The sequence below is a fragment of the Alligator mississippiensis genome, chromosome 13 (assembly GCF_030867095.1).
Source record: "Alligator mississippiensis isolate rAllMis1 chromosome 13, rAllMis1, whole genome shotgun sequence".
Lineage (NCBI taxonomy): Eukaryota > Metazoa > Chordata > Crocodylia > Alligatoridae > Alligator > Alligator mississippiensis.
Window position 1 is genome coordinate 29,189,788 of NC_081836.1, and position 15,869 is coordinate 29,205,656.

Here is a 15,869-nt window from a genome sequence, read left to right on the forward strand (position 1 = left end):
GTAACAGAGATGCTGTTTTCCATCAACACATAAGCAATTCCTAAGCAATTATAGTACAAGGAGAATCACAAAAGAGTTACATAAATGACTGTGAAAAATATGCTTCCATTTATAAAACAACTTCATAACATTAACTAGATGAGTCTCTGTCAAGAGAAGACCTTTCTCTAACAGGTGAGGTAGCAAGTTACCTTGGTGGCAAAAACTCCATTAATGTGCATGTCAAGGGCAAGGCTGTGTGTGCTTCCTGTGCTGAAGAAGGTCACATTAAATAGACTTGGGGACACTTGAACTGCCGCCACTTGCTGATGGAAATGAGATGACATGGCCTGTTCACTGAGGATCACCACAGAGCTGTTGTTATTCACTGCCAGCAGATTCTTTTTGGAGCCCCACTACCCAAAATGGAAAGAGCAAGACAAAACCAACCCAATTTAACAGTAAGCTTGAAAAACAGCAATAGAGTAAAAGCTTCAGTTACAGCTATTGTATATAGCATATACAAAGACAATCGCAATATGAAATCCTAGTTTATGAACTCTGCCATATTCAAAAAGCTGGATCTTTAGTCCTCCCTTGCTATCGCTACAAACCACATGTGTATTGCTTCAGTGTGTGTGGAGAAGCTTGTTTTAAACAACAGCTACTTTTCAGTCCCATAATCCACCATTACATTATCTTGTAGTCATTACTGTTAGAGAGCAATAATGTGCAGAAAAAGATTGCTCATATTTTGTTCCTGCAAATTTTGCCTCAAGACAAACCATTTCTTTAACTATTTGTCTTCTATTTGCATTCTTCTTGACATTTCACCCTCTTACTTCTAATCATCCCAATCAGCTCTGCAGATCAGCTTCCCAAGCAATAGATGGGACCCAATGTGTCCAGAAATGAAGTAAGCTAAGAATATCTCTTCCTAACAAGTCCCACCATACTCAGTCAATTCATTTAATCTGCTTCTAAGGGTTATTCCTCTTGCTCTTAATTTTTTAAGGCTGATCACACTGAAGTCTTCCATAAGCAGTACTTTGGGGGAGTCCTATAGAATTGAACAGAGGATGAAATAACTAGGATTCTATCAAACATCAATAGAATTTTATCAAAATTACTCCCAAAACTAATACGATGGAAATAAAGAATGGAAGCCTTCCTATTTTAAGCCACCGTTTCATAGTTTCATAGTTGGTAGGGTCGGAAGGGACCTGAGCAGGTCATCAAGTCTGACCCCCTGCCATGGGCAGGAAAGAATGCTGGGGTCAAACGATTCTGGCTAGGTGATTATCTAGCCTCCTACTGAAGACCCCCAGGGTAGGAGCGAGCACCACTTCCCTTGGAAGTTGGTTCCAGATCCTAGCCGCCCTGACTGTGAAGTAGTGCTTCCTGATGTCTAGCCTGAACCTACTGTCAGTCAACTTATGGCCGTTATATACCTGTAGCAAGTATCTGTCTCTTAAGTTATGTTGGATGACTACAAAAACTATATACAAATACTGTATATGACAGGTTTTGAATACAACATACCATAATGTCTTAAAAATTATTAAATTTAAACTGATTCCACAGGAGACATTACTCTGTCTCTGAGCCTTCTTTCTTTGACTAACTTCACTATGTAGTACAAGAGAATTTTTAAGTAGGGACTCAAGCCCAAGATCAGACTGCTCAGGACAATATTCATTAGCAGCACTCACAGCCAGTAATCTTGGGTGCCTATTCAAGGAAGAGCCATTGTTCATACTTGCCCGCCATTTTTCAAGCACTCTTCACACAGTCCTTAAACTCACTCAAGCAGAACATATGTCAGAAAAGCATTTATAATAAACTGGAGTTGTGTCAAATGCTCAGTTCTGGGATTGTACAGCTTCATTATAGCCTGTATTTACAGTTGGCCAAATTTGCTAACTGAAGGGCTTACTTGGAACAGTTATTTAAATATCATCTAAGTTTCTATAGCACACAGTATCAATGACTTGGTTAGATATGCATAAATGTTTTTTATATTAAAGGACCCCTACAGTCACCAGCCTCCTTGTAAAAATGTATTACAAACATGTAACACAAAGACTGTCTCTGTCCTGAAGAGCTTACAATTTAAATAATAAACAAATCCACTTAAGTGATGCAAGTATACAGAGTTTCCTGGCACAAGTTGCTATTTAACTTTGCTAAACTTTGGAATAGAAAATGATGGCAAATCAGGTATCTTCTAGGGCCACAAAACTGCCTCTAAATTGCTGTTTTAATCAACAAAGAAAACAAAACAGAGGCAGCCAAGTTAGGCAAGTATAACATTTTTGATCCTGTTTGTGAACAGCACTTCTGTAGAATATGCAAGAGTTAGCAAGCCACTCTAAGGTGGCTTGCTAACTCAATGTCATGTCTCTAGTTCTATTAATTAAGGCTATACATAGTTTTCCACTGTGAGCCCATATAAAGGGAAAAAATACAGCCTGCCTGAAGTCTCCCATTTTAGTTGCAGCAGAAGAGATTTTATTTCAGAATATTTGGAGGTGACAGGGCAAGGCATCTGTCCAATTTACAAAAGTTTTCCAATTACAGAGCTGTCTGACATCCATTTAAACATTACTTGTCTAAAACACCTCACTCTAGATCAATTTATTCAGTATTTACAATATGAACTGGTGCTGTTGGTTATATTTGGAATGTTTAGTGGACTCATTTTGAGATTATTCACTACATTGCCTTGAAACATATGACAATTTCATGAATGCTCTTCAGAGATTACATAACCCTTGAACCCCCTACATGGGACCCATGTTAAGCTTATGAACTCTGCTACAGTAGGCATACTCACTGGGTTAGACAATCTGAAGTCTACCAGTATTGCTCTAGAAGGCAGCACTCTGGCACCCAAAAACTCTGTTCCTGCACAGACTACAGACTGTAAGTTCCTGAAACACAGTGAGGCCCTATGGCCCCTGAGGCCCTGTGGAACTTTTATAGTACCGAGTGAAAATTAATTTCCTGATCTTCAAGAGTTGGGGTTTTTTTAACCATAACTGAATTACAAATTATTTAGGGAGGTTCTAGGACAATAACATTCTAATGTAAAGGCCATCCAACATCTTGACAGATGAAAGGAGATGTGACAAAGTCAGTCAGTGGTGCCTGGCAGTGTTGTGGGAGAAGAACCTGATGCACGAGCAGCAAGCCTTCCCACAGTAGCTACAGCAACCTCGTCTGATGGAGGTTGAAGCCACACTCTGCTTCCTTCTCACCTGGGGGCTTCAACCTGGGCTCTCTGATGGCTCTCCACAGTGACTGCACCGGCCTTGACCCAGCTGCTTCAAAATGAGCAGTTGTGGTCAGAGTTCTCCAAGTTGTCAGTGAGAATGCTGAATTTCTTGATACCTTGCTTGATCTTGTTGCAGTATCAGAACTTTGGCCTTCCTCTGTGTTGCAGGCAGTTCTTGAATTGGCCATAGATAGAGCGCAGCCTTTGGCAAATATTGAAGCATATGGTCCAAAGTTCTTGTTATTGTTGATCTGTTGATCCCAAGTGACTCCAAAGGTGAAAGTTGGTCAATCTCCACTCCTGCTCGGAGTATGTGACCCAGCTTTCACAGCCATAAAGGAGGGTACTGAGGACACAAGCCTGATAGACAAACCTTTGTGTTCAAGGTTAGCAGCTTATTATTCTAGACACAAGGTATGTTTGAGAAGGTGATAGAGGCTTTGCCGATTCTTGCATCAAGCTCTCTATCAAGGCTAAGTGAGCTGGTAAGAGTTGAGCTGAGATAAAATATTGATTTATGCTGTCCAGAGCTTCATTATTTATGTAGATTTTAGGTGGGATGTTGGTGCCCTGTGACATAACTGTTTTCTTGATACTGACTGTCATGCCAAACTCGGTGTATGTATCATAGAACTTGCTTATCATGATGTGCAGTTCATCAGGTAAGTTGGAGATGAATGCAGCATCATCTGAGAAGAGCAGATCCTGAATAGTAAGCTGGGTGACATGCCCTTTGCTTTAAAATCATCTGATGTTGAACAAGCTGCTATCCATCCTCGGTTCAATTAGTACATCAGGTAGATAATTTCCAAAAGCGTACCCGAGAAGGATAGAGAAGATGCCAAAGCCAGTAGGCATTAAAATGTAGTCTTGCTTCATGCCAGTATCAATGCTAAACTCAGATGATGTTTCATTTTCATACTGGATGGTTGCCTTCATTCTCTCATGGAACTCCTTTAATAGTGAAAACACCTTTTGTGGACAGCCGGTTTTCAGCAGGAACTTATAGATACCATTCCTGCTAACCATGTATAAGGTCTTTTGTAGGTCAACAAATGCTACCAACAGGTACCTGTTGTTCACAGCTTTTTTCTTGCAACAAATGCAGTGGGAAGGACATGTTAGTTCTGGAGTGTCCAGCTCTGAACCCACACTGGCTCTCAGGGTAGACTCTCTCAGCAAGACGTTGGGAGTCTTTCAACAGGACCCTTGCAACTACTTTGCTGATGATCACACTGAGCAGATATCCTTCAGTAGTTGTTGCAGTCTGCTCTGTCCCCTTTTTATGTAAAGTAATTATCTTTGCATCTTTTTTCCCAGCAGGCGCAGAGAAGTAATATGGTCACCAGGACCCCTCAACACGAGAGGTCTACTGCCTGCCTGGAGCAAAGATTCGGGATGTGACGGGAATAATCTAGGCCAGGATTAAGCCCACCGATTACTACCCCATGGTCCTAGTCCATGTGAGTACTAATGATGCGGCCAGGAGAAGCCCCGATCACCTGATGACGGACTACCACGCTCTGGGTGGCATGCTGAGGGAGATCAGTGCACAGGTGGTATTCTCTTCTGTCCTACCAGTGAGCGGACACAGAAGACGGCATGAGAACTGCATTAGAGAGACCAACTGGCGGCTTTGGCAATGGTGTCTTGAGGCAGGCTTCAGCTTCCTGGTCAACAACCCACACATCACAACGAGGGACATGTTCAGTTGGGATGGGCTTCACCTGTCCCCCAAAGGTAAGCGTGTGTTCTCTTCTAGGTTGGAGGATCTCCTCCGGCGGGCTATAAACTAGGCTCGTCGGGGGGAGGGGAAGGTGAGGGTGGGGGAAGCCGTGGACCACCAAACCATGTGGCACCCACAAGGACAGCCCAGCCTGAAGAAGGAGAACATCGGGAACCTGCAATCCATGGGGCGGCCAACAATACAGCACAGGTAAGCAATAAGGGGCCCTTTGGGAATCAGAGCTGGGGGGCAAAAAAGGCACCAGTCACAGGGCTCAAGTGCCTATATACTAATGCTAGGACCATGGGGAACAAGCAGGATGAACTAGCACTCCTGCTTGCAGAAAACACCTACGACTTAGTAGGGCTATCTGAAACCTGGTGGGATTCTTCCCACGACTGGGCGGTACATATTGAGGGTTATAGGCTGTACAGAAAGGACAGGGTGGGGAAGAAAGGGGGAGGGGTTGCGCTCTATGTCAATGAGCAATATACTTCAACCCTCATCAAGACGGAATCGAAGGAGGAGAAAGTAGAAGGATTGTGGGTTGTTACGTGGGGGGCAAGGAGAAAGGGATTTGGTGGTAGGGGTCTGCTACAGACCCCCACACCAAGGGGAAGAACTAGATTCGGGGCTCCTGAGGCAGCTCTCAGAGACCATAAAAACTAAGGAGGCGGTAGTCATGGGGGACCTAAACTACCCAGACATCTGCTGGGAGACACAGACAGCAAAGTCCCACCGTTCACACACGTTCCTATCCTGCTTACAGGACCTACACCTGACGCAGGAGGTACATGGTCCCACTAGGGGGAATGCCTTACTGGACCTGGTATGGGCAACGGGGGATGATATGGTAGGGGACCTACAGATTGGTAGTCACCTGGGGGACAGTGATCACCAAATAATAGAATTCATCATAAGACATCGAGTGGGTAAGGTAACTAGTAGGGTGAAAGTGCCAGACTTTAGGAAAGCTTATTTCAATGAACTCAGGCGATTAGTCAAGGACGCACTGCAGGGTAGGAGTTTTGAAGAGATGGGAGTCCAGGAAGGGTGGCTGTGCCTTAAGGAAATTGTCCTTTGGGCACAGAGGGAGACGATCCCAATGCGAAGAAGAAGAGGGAAAGGGGACAGGAGGCTTCCTTGGCTGACCAGAGAAATCCAGGGCAGCCTGCGGACTAAAAGGGGAGCATATAAAAAGTGGAAACGGGGAGAGATTACCAAAGAGGAGTATACCTCCTCTGCTCGCACTTGTAGGGAGGCAGTTAGACGGGCCAAAGCTACCATGGAGCTGAGGATGGCATCCCAAGTAAAGGATAACAAGAAATTGTTTTTTAGATATATAGGGAGTAAAAGGAAGGCCCAGGGAGGAATAGGACTCCTACTAAATGGGCAGAAGCAATTGGTGATGGACAGGGAGGACAATGCTGAACTCCTCAATGAGTTCTTTGCCTCAGTGTTCCTAAGTGAGGGGCAGGACAAGGCTCTCACTGGGATTCTAGAGAGGCAGCAGCAAGGCACCAGACTGCCATGCGTAGACCCTGAGATGGTGCAGAGTCACTTGGAGGAACTGGATGCCTTTAAGTTGGCAGGCCCGGATGAGCTCCATCCGAGGGTACTGAAGGCACTGGCTGACGTCACTGCACAGCCACTGGCAGTAATATTTGAACACTCGTGGTGCATCGGCCAGGTCCTGGAGGACAGGAAAAGGGCCAATGTGGTCCCCATTTTCAAGAAGGGGAGGAAAGAGGACCCGGGCAACTATAGGCCAGTCAGTCTCACCTCCATCCTTGGCAAAGTCTTTGAAAAAATTATCAAGGCTCACATTTGCAAGAGCCCAGCAGGACAAATTATGCTGAGGGGAAACCAGCACGGGTTCGTAGCAGGTAGATCATGCCTGACTAATCTAGTCTCTTTTTATGACCAGGTTACAAAACGCCTGGACGCAGGAGTAGGGGTTGATGTCGTATACTTAGACTTCAGGAAGCCCTTCGATACGGTATCCCACCCCATACTGGTAAACAAGTTAAGAGGCTGTGACTTGGATGACTACACAGTCTGGTGGGTGGTGAATTGGCTAGAGGGTCACACCCAGAGAGTCGTAGTGGATGGGTCGGTATTGACCTGGAAGGGTGTGGGCAGTGGGGTCCCGCAGGGCTCGGTCCTTGGACCGATACTCTTCAATATCTTCATCAGCAACTTGGACGAGGGAGTGAAGTGTACTCTGTCCAAGTTTGTGGATGACACAAAACTGGGGAGAAGTGGACACGCCGGAGGGCAGGGAACAACTACAAGCAGGCCTGGACAGGTTGGACAAGTGGGCAGAAAACAACAGAATGCAATTCAACAAGGAGAAATGCAAAGTGCTGCACCTAGGGAGGAAAAGTGTCCAGCATACCTACTGCCTAGGAAATGACCTGCTTGGTGGAACAGAAGTGGAAAGGGATCTTGGAGTCCTAGTGGACTCCAAGATGAACATGAGTCGGCAGTGTGACGAACCCATCAGAAAAGCTAATGGCACTTTATCGTGCATCAGCAGATGCATACTGAACAGATCGAAGGAGGTGATACTCCCCCTCTATTGGGCGCTGGTCAGACCGCAGTTGGAGTACTGCGTGCAATTCTGGGCACCGCACTTCAAGAGGGATGTGGATAACCTGGAACGGGTCCAGAGAAGGGCCACTCGTATGGTTAAGGGCTTGCAGGCCAAGCCCTATGAGGAGAGACTGGGGCACCTGGACCTCTTCAGCCTCCGCAAGAGAAGGTTGAGAGGCAACCTTGTGGCTGCCTATAAGTTAATAGGGCACAGAAGGGAATTGGTGAGGTTTTATTCACCAAGGTGCCCCTGGGGGTTACAAGAAATAATGGCCTCAAGCTAGCAGAGAGCAGATTTAGACTAGACATTAGGAAGAACTTCACAGTTAGATTGGCCAAGGTCTGGAATGGGCTCCCAAGGGAGGTGGTGCTCTCCCCTACCCTGGGGGTCTTCAAGAGGAGGTTAGATAAGCATCTAGCTGGGGTCATCTGAACCCAGCACTCTTTCCTGCTTATGCAGGGGGTCGGACTCGATGATCTATTGAGGTCCCTTCCAACCCTAGCATCTATGAATCTATGGTAGGGCTGTGTGAAATTTCAGCAGCTATTTCGTTTCGGAGTTGTTCCAAGTCGTTTTGGCACCCAAAACATGAAATCCAAATCAAAACTGAAGGCTCTGAAACATTTCAGAACTGTTTCGGAGAATTTTGGAGTTCTGGAGCTGGGCTTGCAGGGGAACAAAAACTAAGAAGAGGGAGGGGAAAGGGTGGGGAAGGACTGCTCTGATATTGACATCTAGCTCCTGGTAGGCTGGAGCCAGTGATAGCCACTTGGCGCAGCCTGCGCTGAGCGCCGGGAAGACTGCAGTGCTGCTGCTGGTCCCAGCCTGTAGCAGCAGCCTGCTGAAACCCAGCATGCAGATCCAGGGGCCTGTGCCCCCTGGGAAGAGCTGAGGGAATAATCAGAGAGCTGGGAAATCAAAACCGGGGGCTGGGGAATCCCTGCTGTGCAACCTGGCTCCGTAGGTAGCAGAAATCCATGCCGGGGTCTCCTCCCCGCTGCTGCTCACCCCGTGCAGCCCTGGATCTCTGCTCCCTGCGGAGCCAGGTTGCACGGTAGGGGCCAACACTGCCCTGCCGCATGACCTGGCTCCGCAGGGAGCAGAGATCCTTGCCGGGGTCTCCTCACTACCGCTGCCTGCCCTGTGCAGCCCCATGTTGCTGGGGCAGCGTGAGGCGGGCAGCAGCGGTGAGGAAATCCCCAGCAAGGATCTCTGCTCCCTGCAGAACCAAGTCATCCAGCAGGGACCAGCAGTCTTGCTTGCCACTCTGCACTGCTTTCCTGCCCTGCGACCCAGCATGAAAGGGATCAAAGATCCATGCTGGGGTCTCCTCTCCTGCATGTGGCCCTCCCCTTCCCCTAGACAAGCCACCCATGGCCCCATCCTGCTCCCCGCAGGGTCCTTGCAGTTCCCAGTCCCAAGCCCCACCCAGCTAGGTAGGGCTGTGCAAAGCTACGCTTGTAGCCTATTCAAAACAGATTCAGCTGAAACAAAACAAGACAGTGATCTGAAACACCGAAACAGCCAAATCCAAAACCAAATCGAAACACAGCCATGTCACACAGCCCTATTACATGGCTGTTGCTCACAAGCTTTCTAACCCCTGCCTTTAGGAACTCCAGAGATATCTGATCAGTGCCTGCTGCTTTCCCAGATGCAATCTCTTTGATAGCTTTCTCTGAATCTTTGAGAGCTAGTGTTTGGTCCAGCTCCTGCATTGTTGGAAGCTGGAAAATGGCAGCTAAGGCAGTATCACAGATAATGGAATCCTTTGAGTAGAGTTCTTTGTCAAGCTCAGTCCATTGGTGAAGCTGTTCTTGCCAGTCCGTCAGGATGGTACCATTTTTCACTTTCAGGTTTGCAGTCTTATCAACAAGCTGGACTAAGTACCTCTTTGTTTCCATGACAGGTACCAAAAAGGTCCCCTCTTTCAAAGCAGATCTGAATCTTTTTGCACAGGTCTTGCCAATACTTCTGGGCATATTCTCTGGTGGCTTTCTGGACCACAGTCTTAGCTCTTTGAACTTGAGATTTCTGGACTTAGTTGGTTGTTGAAGTAGAGTTATGCAAGCTTGGTTTTTCTTTTCTATGAGTGGGAGCAGCAGATGTGCAGACACTGTGAACCAGTCAGATTAGTTTTCCTTTGTTGTTCAAAAGACATCCTTGGCAGGAGCCAATCTCTTGTTCTTGAAATATTCCCACAAGGTGTCAGAATCAAAGGAATCAAGTTGATCATTTTCAGAAACATGCTTAAGAGCACAATGAAACTTTGCACAAGTGTCACTGTCCTTTATGCTAGTGATGTTGAGGCAAGGTTTGCCTTTTGGCTTGGCATGATGGATCTTTTTACAGTGTAATTGGAGCTTAGCCCTGATAAGGGCATGGTCAGTGTTGCAATCGGTGCTATGCTCTGATCAAGCATGCAGTACATCACAAATGTTCCTGTGATGGATCAGGATGAGGTCAAGCTGATGCCAGCGTCTTGAGTGGGGGCACTTCTAAGTGACCTTGCGGCAACTGCTGCCAGAAAAATAGGTGTTTGAGACTATAAGCTCATAAGAGGCACACAGTTCAAGGACATGCTGGCCATTGTCAATGAGGCTACATGTGCCGTGTTGGCCAGTGATGTGTTCCCAGTGCTCCCAAACCTTACCCATACAGGCACTGAAATCACCAAAAACAGCGAGTCTTCACACCCAGCCACGTGATCCTCTCACTGATAGATGCCAGAGGGGTAGATGCACTGAGGACTGACTTCTTAACAGTAAATCCAACATTGTCTATCCTTGGTTCATTGTCAGGTTTCCCACACTAGCAGAAATGGTAGTTTAATTCATCTAGAGATCCAGTTTCTGAACATCTCTTCTTGCTGAGGGCTACAATATCAATGCAATATTGATGTAGCTCTTTATCAATTATGCCTATTTTCCATAGTTCATGGTCTTTCAGTTCAAGTCCAGTTAACATAGTGCAAACATTCCAACAATTAGTTTAAAGCAATGATTAGTTTAGAGCCAGGAAAAAAGAAGTTGGAAGGAAACTTTTTTAGCCCATCTCTTCTAGGGCCTTCCTCAGATTGGGGCAAGCAGGCCACCCCTAAATAGGGCTGCTTGGACACCTGACCTGCTGCCGAACACCTGGGTCCTTCTCCACCAGGATAAGTGACCATTGAGGATAGACCTTCAATGTGTACACCTAGGCAGAACTGTCCCAGGGACACCGGGGCTATAGGGAAACCCCGGGCCAAAACCAAAGGGGAAGAAAGCCTACACTTACCCCTCACAGGAGCCGGAGGTAGCAGAAGAGCGCACGCCAGAAAATTGCCCGCGCGATTCATTAGTCAAGCTCATATTCAGCTGGGGCTGGTGACGTCAGTGAGAGACGCCACCCGGCAGGAATAAAGTGCAGCCCTGGGGGCACAGCCGGGGGGCAGAAGACCATGAAAGCTGCGGGAAAACCCGAGGTCAAGAGCATGCACCCGCGGGGTCTGTCTGCCCGAGGCAGCGAGAGTTGCTGCTGCTGCGGAAGCGGCGAGAGCTGCAACTACAAAGGAGCCTGCAGAGACGCCGGGGAAAACGCCAGCAGAGAAGCCAGTGAAGGAACCAGCAGAGGAGCCAGGGAAGGAGCCGGCAGAGAAGACAGGGAAAACGCCAGCAGAGAACCCGGTGAAGGAACCGGCAGTGGAACTGGCAAGAGAGCCGGCAGAGAGGACGGTGAGGAAGCCAGCAGAGGAACCGGCGAGAGAGCCGGCAGAGAAGCCGGTGAACGAACCGGCAGAGGAGCCGGCAGAGAAGATGAGGAAAACGCCAGCAGAGAACCCGGTGAAGGAACCGGCAGTGGAACTGGCAAGAGAGCTGGCAGAGAGGCCGGTGAGGAAGCCAGCAGAGGAACCGGCGAGAGAGCCGGCAGAGAAGCTGGTGAAGGAGCCAGCAGAGGAACCGGCGCGAGAGCCGGCAGAGAAGCCGGTGAAGGAACCGGCAGAGGAGCCGGGGAAGGAGCCAGCCGGGGCTACAGGACCTCAGGAGGCTGCACCAATGTCCCCAGAGGGGAGTCACCTAGGGGGTTCTGAGGCACTGGGCAGTCGCAGGGCTCCTTGGGCTAGGGCGCTACTTTCCTCAGGGCTTTCATGCCCGGTAGTTATACCTCCCTGGCAGGCATGGTGGTGGGGTTTTCGTTTTTACACGTGGTGGCACCACGGGTGTCAGAATAGGATAGGTTCTGCAGGTATCAAGGGCCACTTAGCCCTCATACCGGAGCCCAGCCTAGGCTGCCAGGTCCCACTGAGCTGGGACAACAGGAAGTAGTCAACAAAACCTGTCTCTCAAGGGAAGAGACGAGGAGGGGCCAGTAAGAAAAGAAGACCGGGAGACCCGCGGCAGCAGGTGGCGTTTGGCCAGGGTGTAGATTCATGAGATGTTAGGGTCGGAAGGGACCTCAATAGATCATCGAGTCTGACCCCCTGCATAGGCAGGAAAGAGTGCTGGGTCTAGATGACCCCAGCTAGATGCATATCCAACCTCCTCTTGAAGACCCCCAGGGTAGGGGAGAGCACCACCTCCCTTGGGAGCCTGTTCCAGACCTTGGCCACTCTAACTATGAAGAAGTTCTTCCTAATGTCCAGTCTAAATCTGCTCTCTGCTAGCTTGTAGCCATTATTTCTTGTAACCCCCGGGGGCACCTTGGTGAATAAAACCTCACCAATTCCCTTCTGTGCCCCCGTGATGAACTTATAGGCAGCCACAAGGTCGCCTCTCAACCTTCTCTTGAGGAGGCTGAAAAGGTCCAGGTTCTCTAGTCTCTCCTCGTACGGCTTGGTCTGCAAGCCCTTAACCATACGAGTGGCCCTTCTCTGGACCCTCTCCAGGTTATCCATTTCCCTCTTGAAGTGCGGTGCCCAGAATTGTACACAGTACTCCAACTGCAGTCTGACCAGCCCCTGATAGAGGGGAAGTATCACCTCTTTGGATCTATTCGTCATGCATCTGCTGATGCATGATAAAGTGCCAGTAGCTTTTCTGATGGCTTCATCACACTGCCAACTCATGTTCATCTTGGAGTCCACTAGGACTCTGCCCACTTGTCCAACCTGTCCAGGTCTGCTTGCAGCTGTTCCCTGCCCTCCGGCGTGTCCACTTCTCCCCATAGCTTTGTGTCATCCTCAAACTTGGACAGAGTACACTTCACTCCCTCGTCCAAGTCGCTGATGAAGACATTGAAGAGTATCGGTCCAAGGACCGAGCCCTGCGGAACCCCACTGCCCACACCCTTCCAGGTCGAAACCAACCCATCCACCACGACTCTCTGGGTGCGACCCTCTAGCCAATTCGCCACCCACCAGACTGTGTAGTCATCCAAGTCACAGCCTCTTAACTTGTTCACCAGTATGGGGTGGGATAAGGTATCGAAGGGCTTCCTGAAGTCTAAGTATACGACATCCACCCCTACTCCTGTGTCCAGGCGTTTCGTAACCTGGTCATAAAAAGAGACTAGATTAGTCAGGCATGATCTGCCTGCTACGAACCCATGCTGGTTTCCCCTCAGCATAATTTGTCCTGCTGGGCTCTTGCAAATGTGAGCCTTGATAATTTTTTCAAAGACTTTGCCAAGGATGGAGGTGAGACTGACTGGCCTATAGTTGCCCGGGTCCTCCTTCCTCCCCTTCTTGAAAATGGGGACCACATTGGCCCTTTTCCAGTCCTCCAGGACTTGGCCCGTGCGCCACGAGCGTTCAAATATTCCTGCCAGTGGCTCTGCAATGATGTCGGCCAGTGCCTTCAGCACCCTCAGATGGAGCTCATCCGGGCCTGCCGACTTAAAGGCATCCAGCATCTGGAACTTCACTGCCTGTGGAAAATCGGCAATAAAAGGAGCCATGTATATACAGAGGGGTGAAGAGCACAGCCCATAAAAGTAGCTTCCCTAGAACAAGGGGAAAGTCTGTAAGTCTGATCTTCCTGAGCCCCATATGAGGTACTCAGCTGGGGTGAGGTGAGTTGGTCATGGGCTGGTTGGGATGGTGGTGAGCATATGCTCAGAGTACCAGCCTGACTGTCATTCTGCCGGACAGCCCTTGCGCTATAGCTCCTTTGCACAGAGTTGAGGAGGCTCTGGCCAGAGCTTGGCAGGTTCCTCCATGCCCCCTCCTGCCCTATGAGAGCTGTGTCCCCTGAGGGATGAAAAAAGTTCAGTCTCTGGAGCACTGAATCTTCACCACTGCTGATTCAGAGTTGGGCAGGGAAGGACACTGGTTGTTTTTGGGGAGCCTGATACCTCCTTGCTGGGAGAACTCGAGGGATGGCTTTGTGGCTAAGGCTCTGGAGTGGGACTCAGGAGACTTAAGTTCAGCTACTGGCTGTCAAAGACTCAGTGCTTGACCCAAGGCAAGTATTTGCTCTCTCTATGCTTTGGCACCCGTCTGTAGCGTGAGGCTGATGTTGACCTACCTCTGAGGATTTCCCTAGCTGACTTCCTGCCCTTAGGGCAGGGGGCTGGACTCGATGATCTCCTGAGGTCCCTTCCAGCCCTACTGTCTGTGAAATCTGTGAAATCCAGTTCTTCCAAGTAACTCTGCACCATCTCAGGGTCTACACATGGTAGTCTGGCGCCTTGCTGCTGCCTCTCTACAACCCCAGTGAGAGACTTGTCTTGCCCCTCTCTTAGGAACACTGAGGCAAAGAACTCGTTGAGGAGTTCAGCCTTGTCCCCCCTGTCCATCACCAATTGCTTCTGCCCATTTAGTAGGAGTCCTATTCCTCCCTGGGCCTTCCTTTTACTCCCAATATATCTAAAAAACAATTTCTTGTTGTCCTTTACTTGGGATGCCATCCTCAGCTCCACGGTAGCTTTGGCCCGTCTAACTGCCTCCCTACAAGTGCGAGCAGAGGAGGTATACTCCTCTTTGGTGATCTCTCCCTGTTTCCACTTTTTATGTGCCCCCCTTTTGGCCCATAGGCTGCCCTGGATTTCTCTGGTCAGCCAAGGAAGCCTCCTGTCCCCTTTCCCTCTTTTTCCTCGCATCAGGATTGTCTCCCTTTGTGCCCGAAGGATCATTTCCTTAAGGCACAGCCACCCTTCTTGGGCTCCCATCACTTCAAAACTCCTACTCTGCAGTGCGTCCTTGACTAATCGCCTGAGTTCATTGAAATCAGCTTTCCTAAAGTCTAGCACTTTCACCCTACTAGTTACCTTACCCACTCGACGTCTTATGAAGAATTCTATTGTTAGGTGATCACTGTCCCCCAGATGGCTACCAATCTGTAGGTCCCCTACCATGTCATCCCTCGTTGCCAATACCAGATCCAGTAAGGCATTCCCCCTAGCGGGACCATGTACCTCCTGTGTAAGGGAGGTCGGAGCCCCGTGAGTGCCCGCCGAAGGTGTGACGACCCTGGAGACTGCTTCGAAGGGGACCCCCTCCACTGAGGATCCATTCAAAGTCGTGGCAGGTGAGTTTAGGGGGTCTTCCAACATCATCCGAGGCACCCTCTGGGGTCCTCTTGCAGGCCCGGGGCAAACCCGGTCAACTGCCCTGGCAAAAGCGGCTCGAGAACGCCTAGTGGAGCAGAGGCAGGCACAAGAACAAAGAAGGAAGGGGTTGCCATGGGCCCTCCACCTTCTCTCTTGGCAGGGACTATAGAACACCGATAGTAAGAAGGAAGTCAAGACAATTGGTACAGGCTGCTGCAGCTCCCAGCTGGAACACCACTCTGAGTTGAAGGAAGCGCCTGCCTTATTGCATCTGCAACTGCACCTTTTCTGGATGGGTGTGGTCCCAGTAGTCTGTGTACTGTTGGTCAACAGGATTCTGGCTCATCCACTTTCCTGGGGATATTTCCTTCACCCAAGGGGTTCCACTACCCCAACCCTAGGTGCTCCTCTGGCCGGAGCCATTGAAGCTTCCCAAGAGAAGACAGGTTTGTTGACTAGCACCTATCACTTACCATTGCGTGGCTGGTTGCACAGTCTACACATCCAGTGGCGAATCCCAGAGATGAATCAGCTGGACAATCATCAGACAATAACATTCTAATATCATTTATTTAAATAGCTGTATATAATAGTAATATTATTGTAACCAAGATTGTGGTCCAGAAAATAAGGCTAAATTTAAAGGGTTTTATTTTATCTTATCAACAGCTCTAGCTCATGCTTCACAACTACCATATTATTTTACATAAGGATAAAATGAGATGAGAGAGACAAGTGGGAAATGCAGTTTAAGAAGCCAGTGTGCTAGGCTGTAACAAATTTTAAAAGATTACCCTAGAAAAGAGCCAGCTTCAACCAATGTT

The 15,869-nt window shown here is 48.7% G+C and overlaps 1 protein-coding gene across 3 annotated transcripts in view; it reads right to left on the minus strand.

Moving 5' to 3' along the window:
* The window catches only part of IFT140 (intraflagellar transport 140), a 177,739-nt gene that overhangs the window by 116,165 nt on the left and 45,705 nt on the right, over window positions 1–15,869 (minus strand). For 2 of the 3 annotated variants that reach the window (XM_014597466.3, XM_006263212.4), the window contains exon 10: window positions 192–395. The exons of the other annotated variant lie outside the window; for it this stretch is intronic. In XM_014597466.3, the coding sequence (XP_014452952.2) occupies window positions 192–395 (204 nt within the window). The remainder of the gene's footprint in view (window positions 1–191; window positions 396–15,869) is intronic. 3 annotated transcript variants of the gene reach the window in all.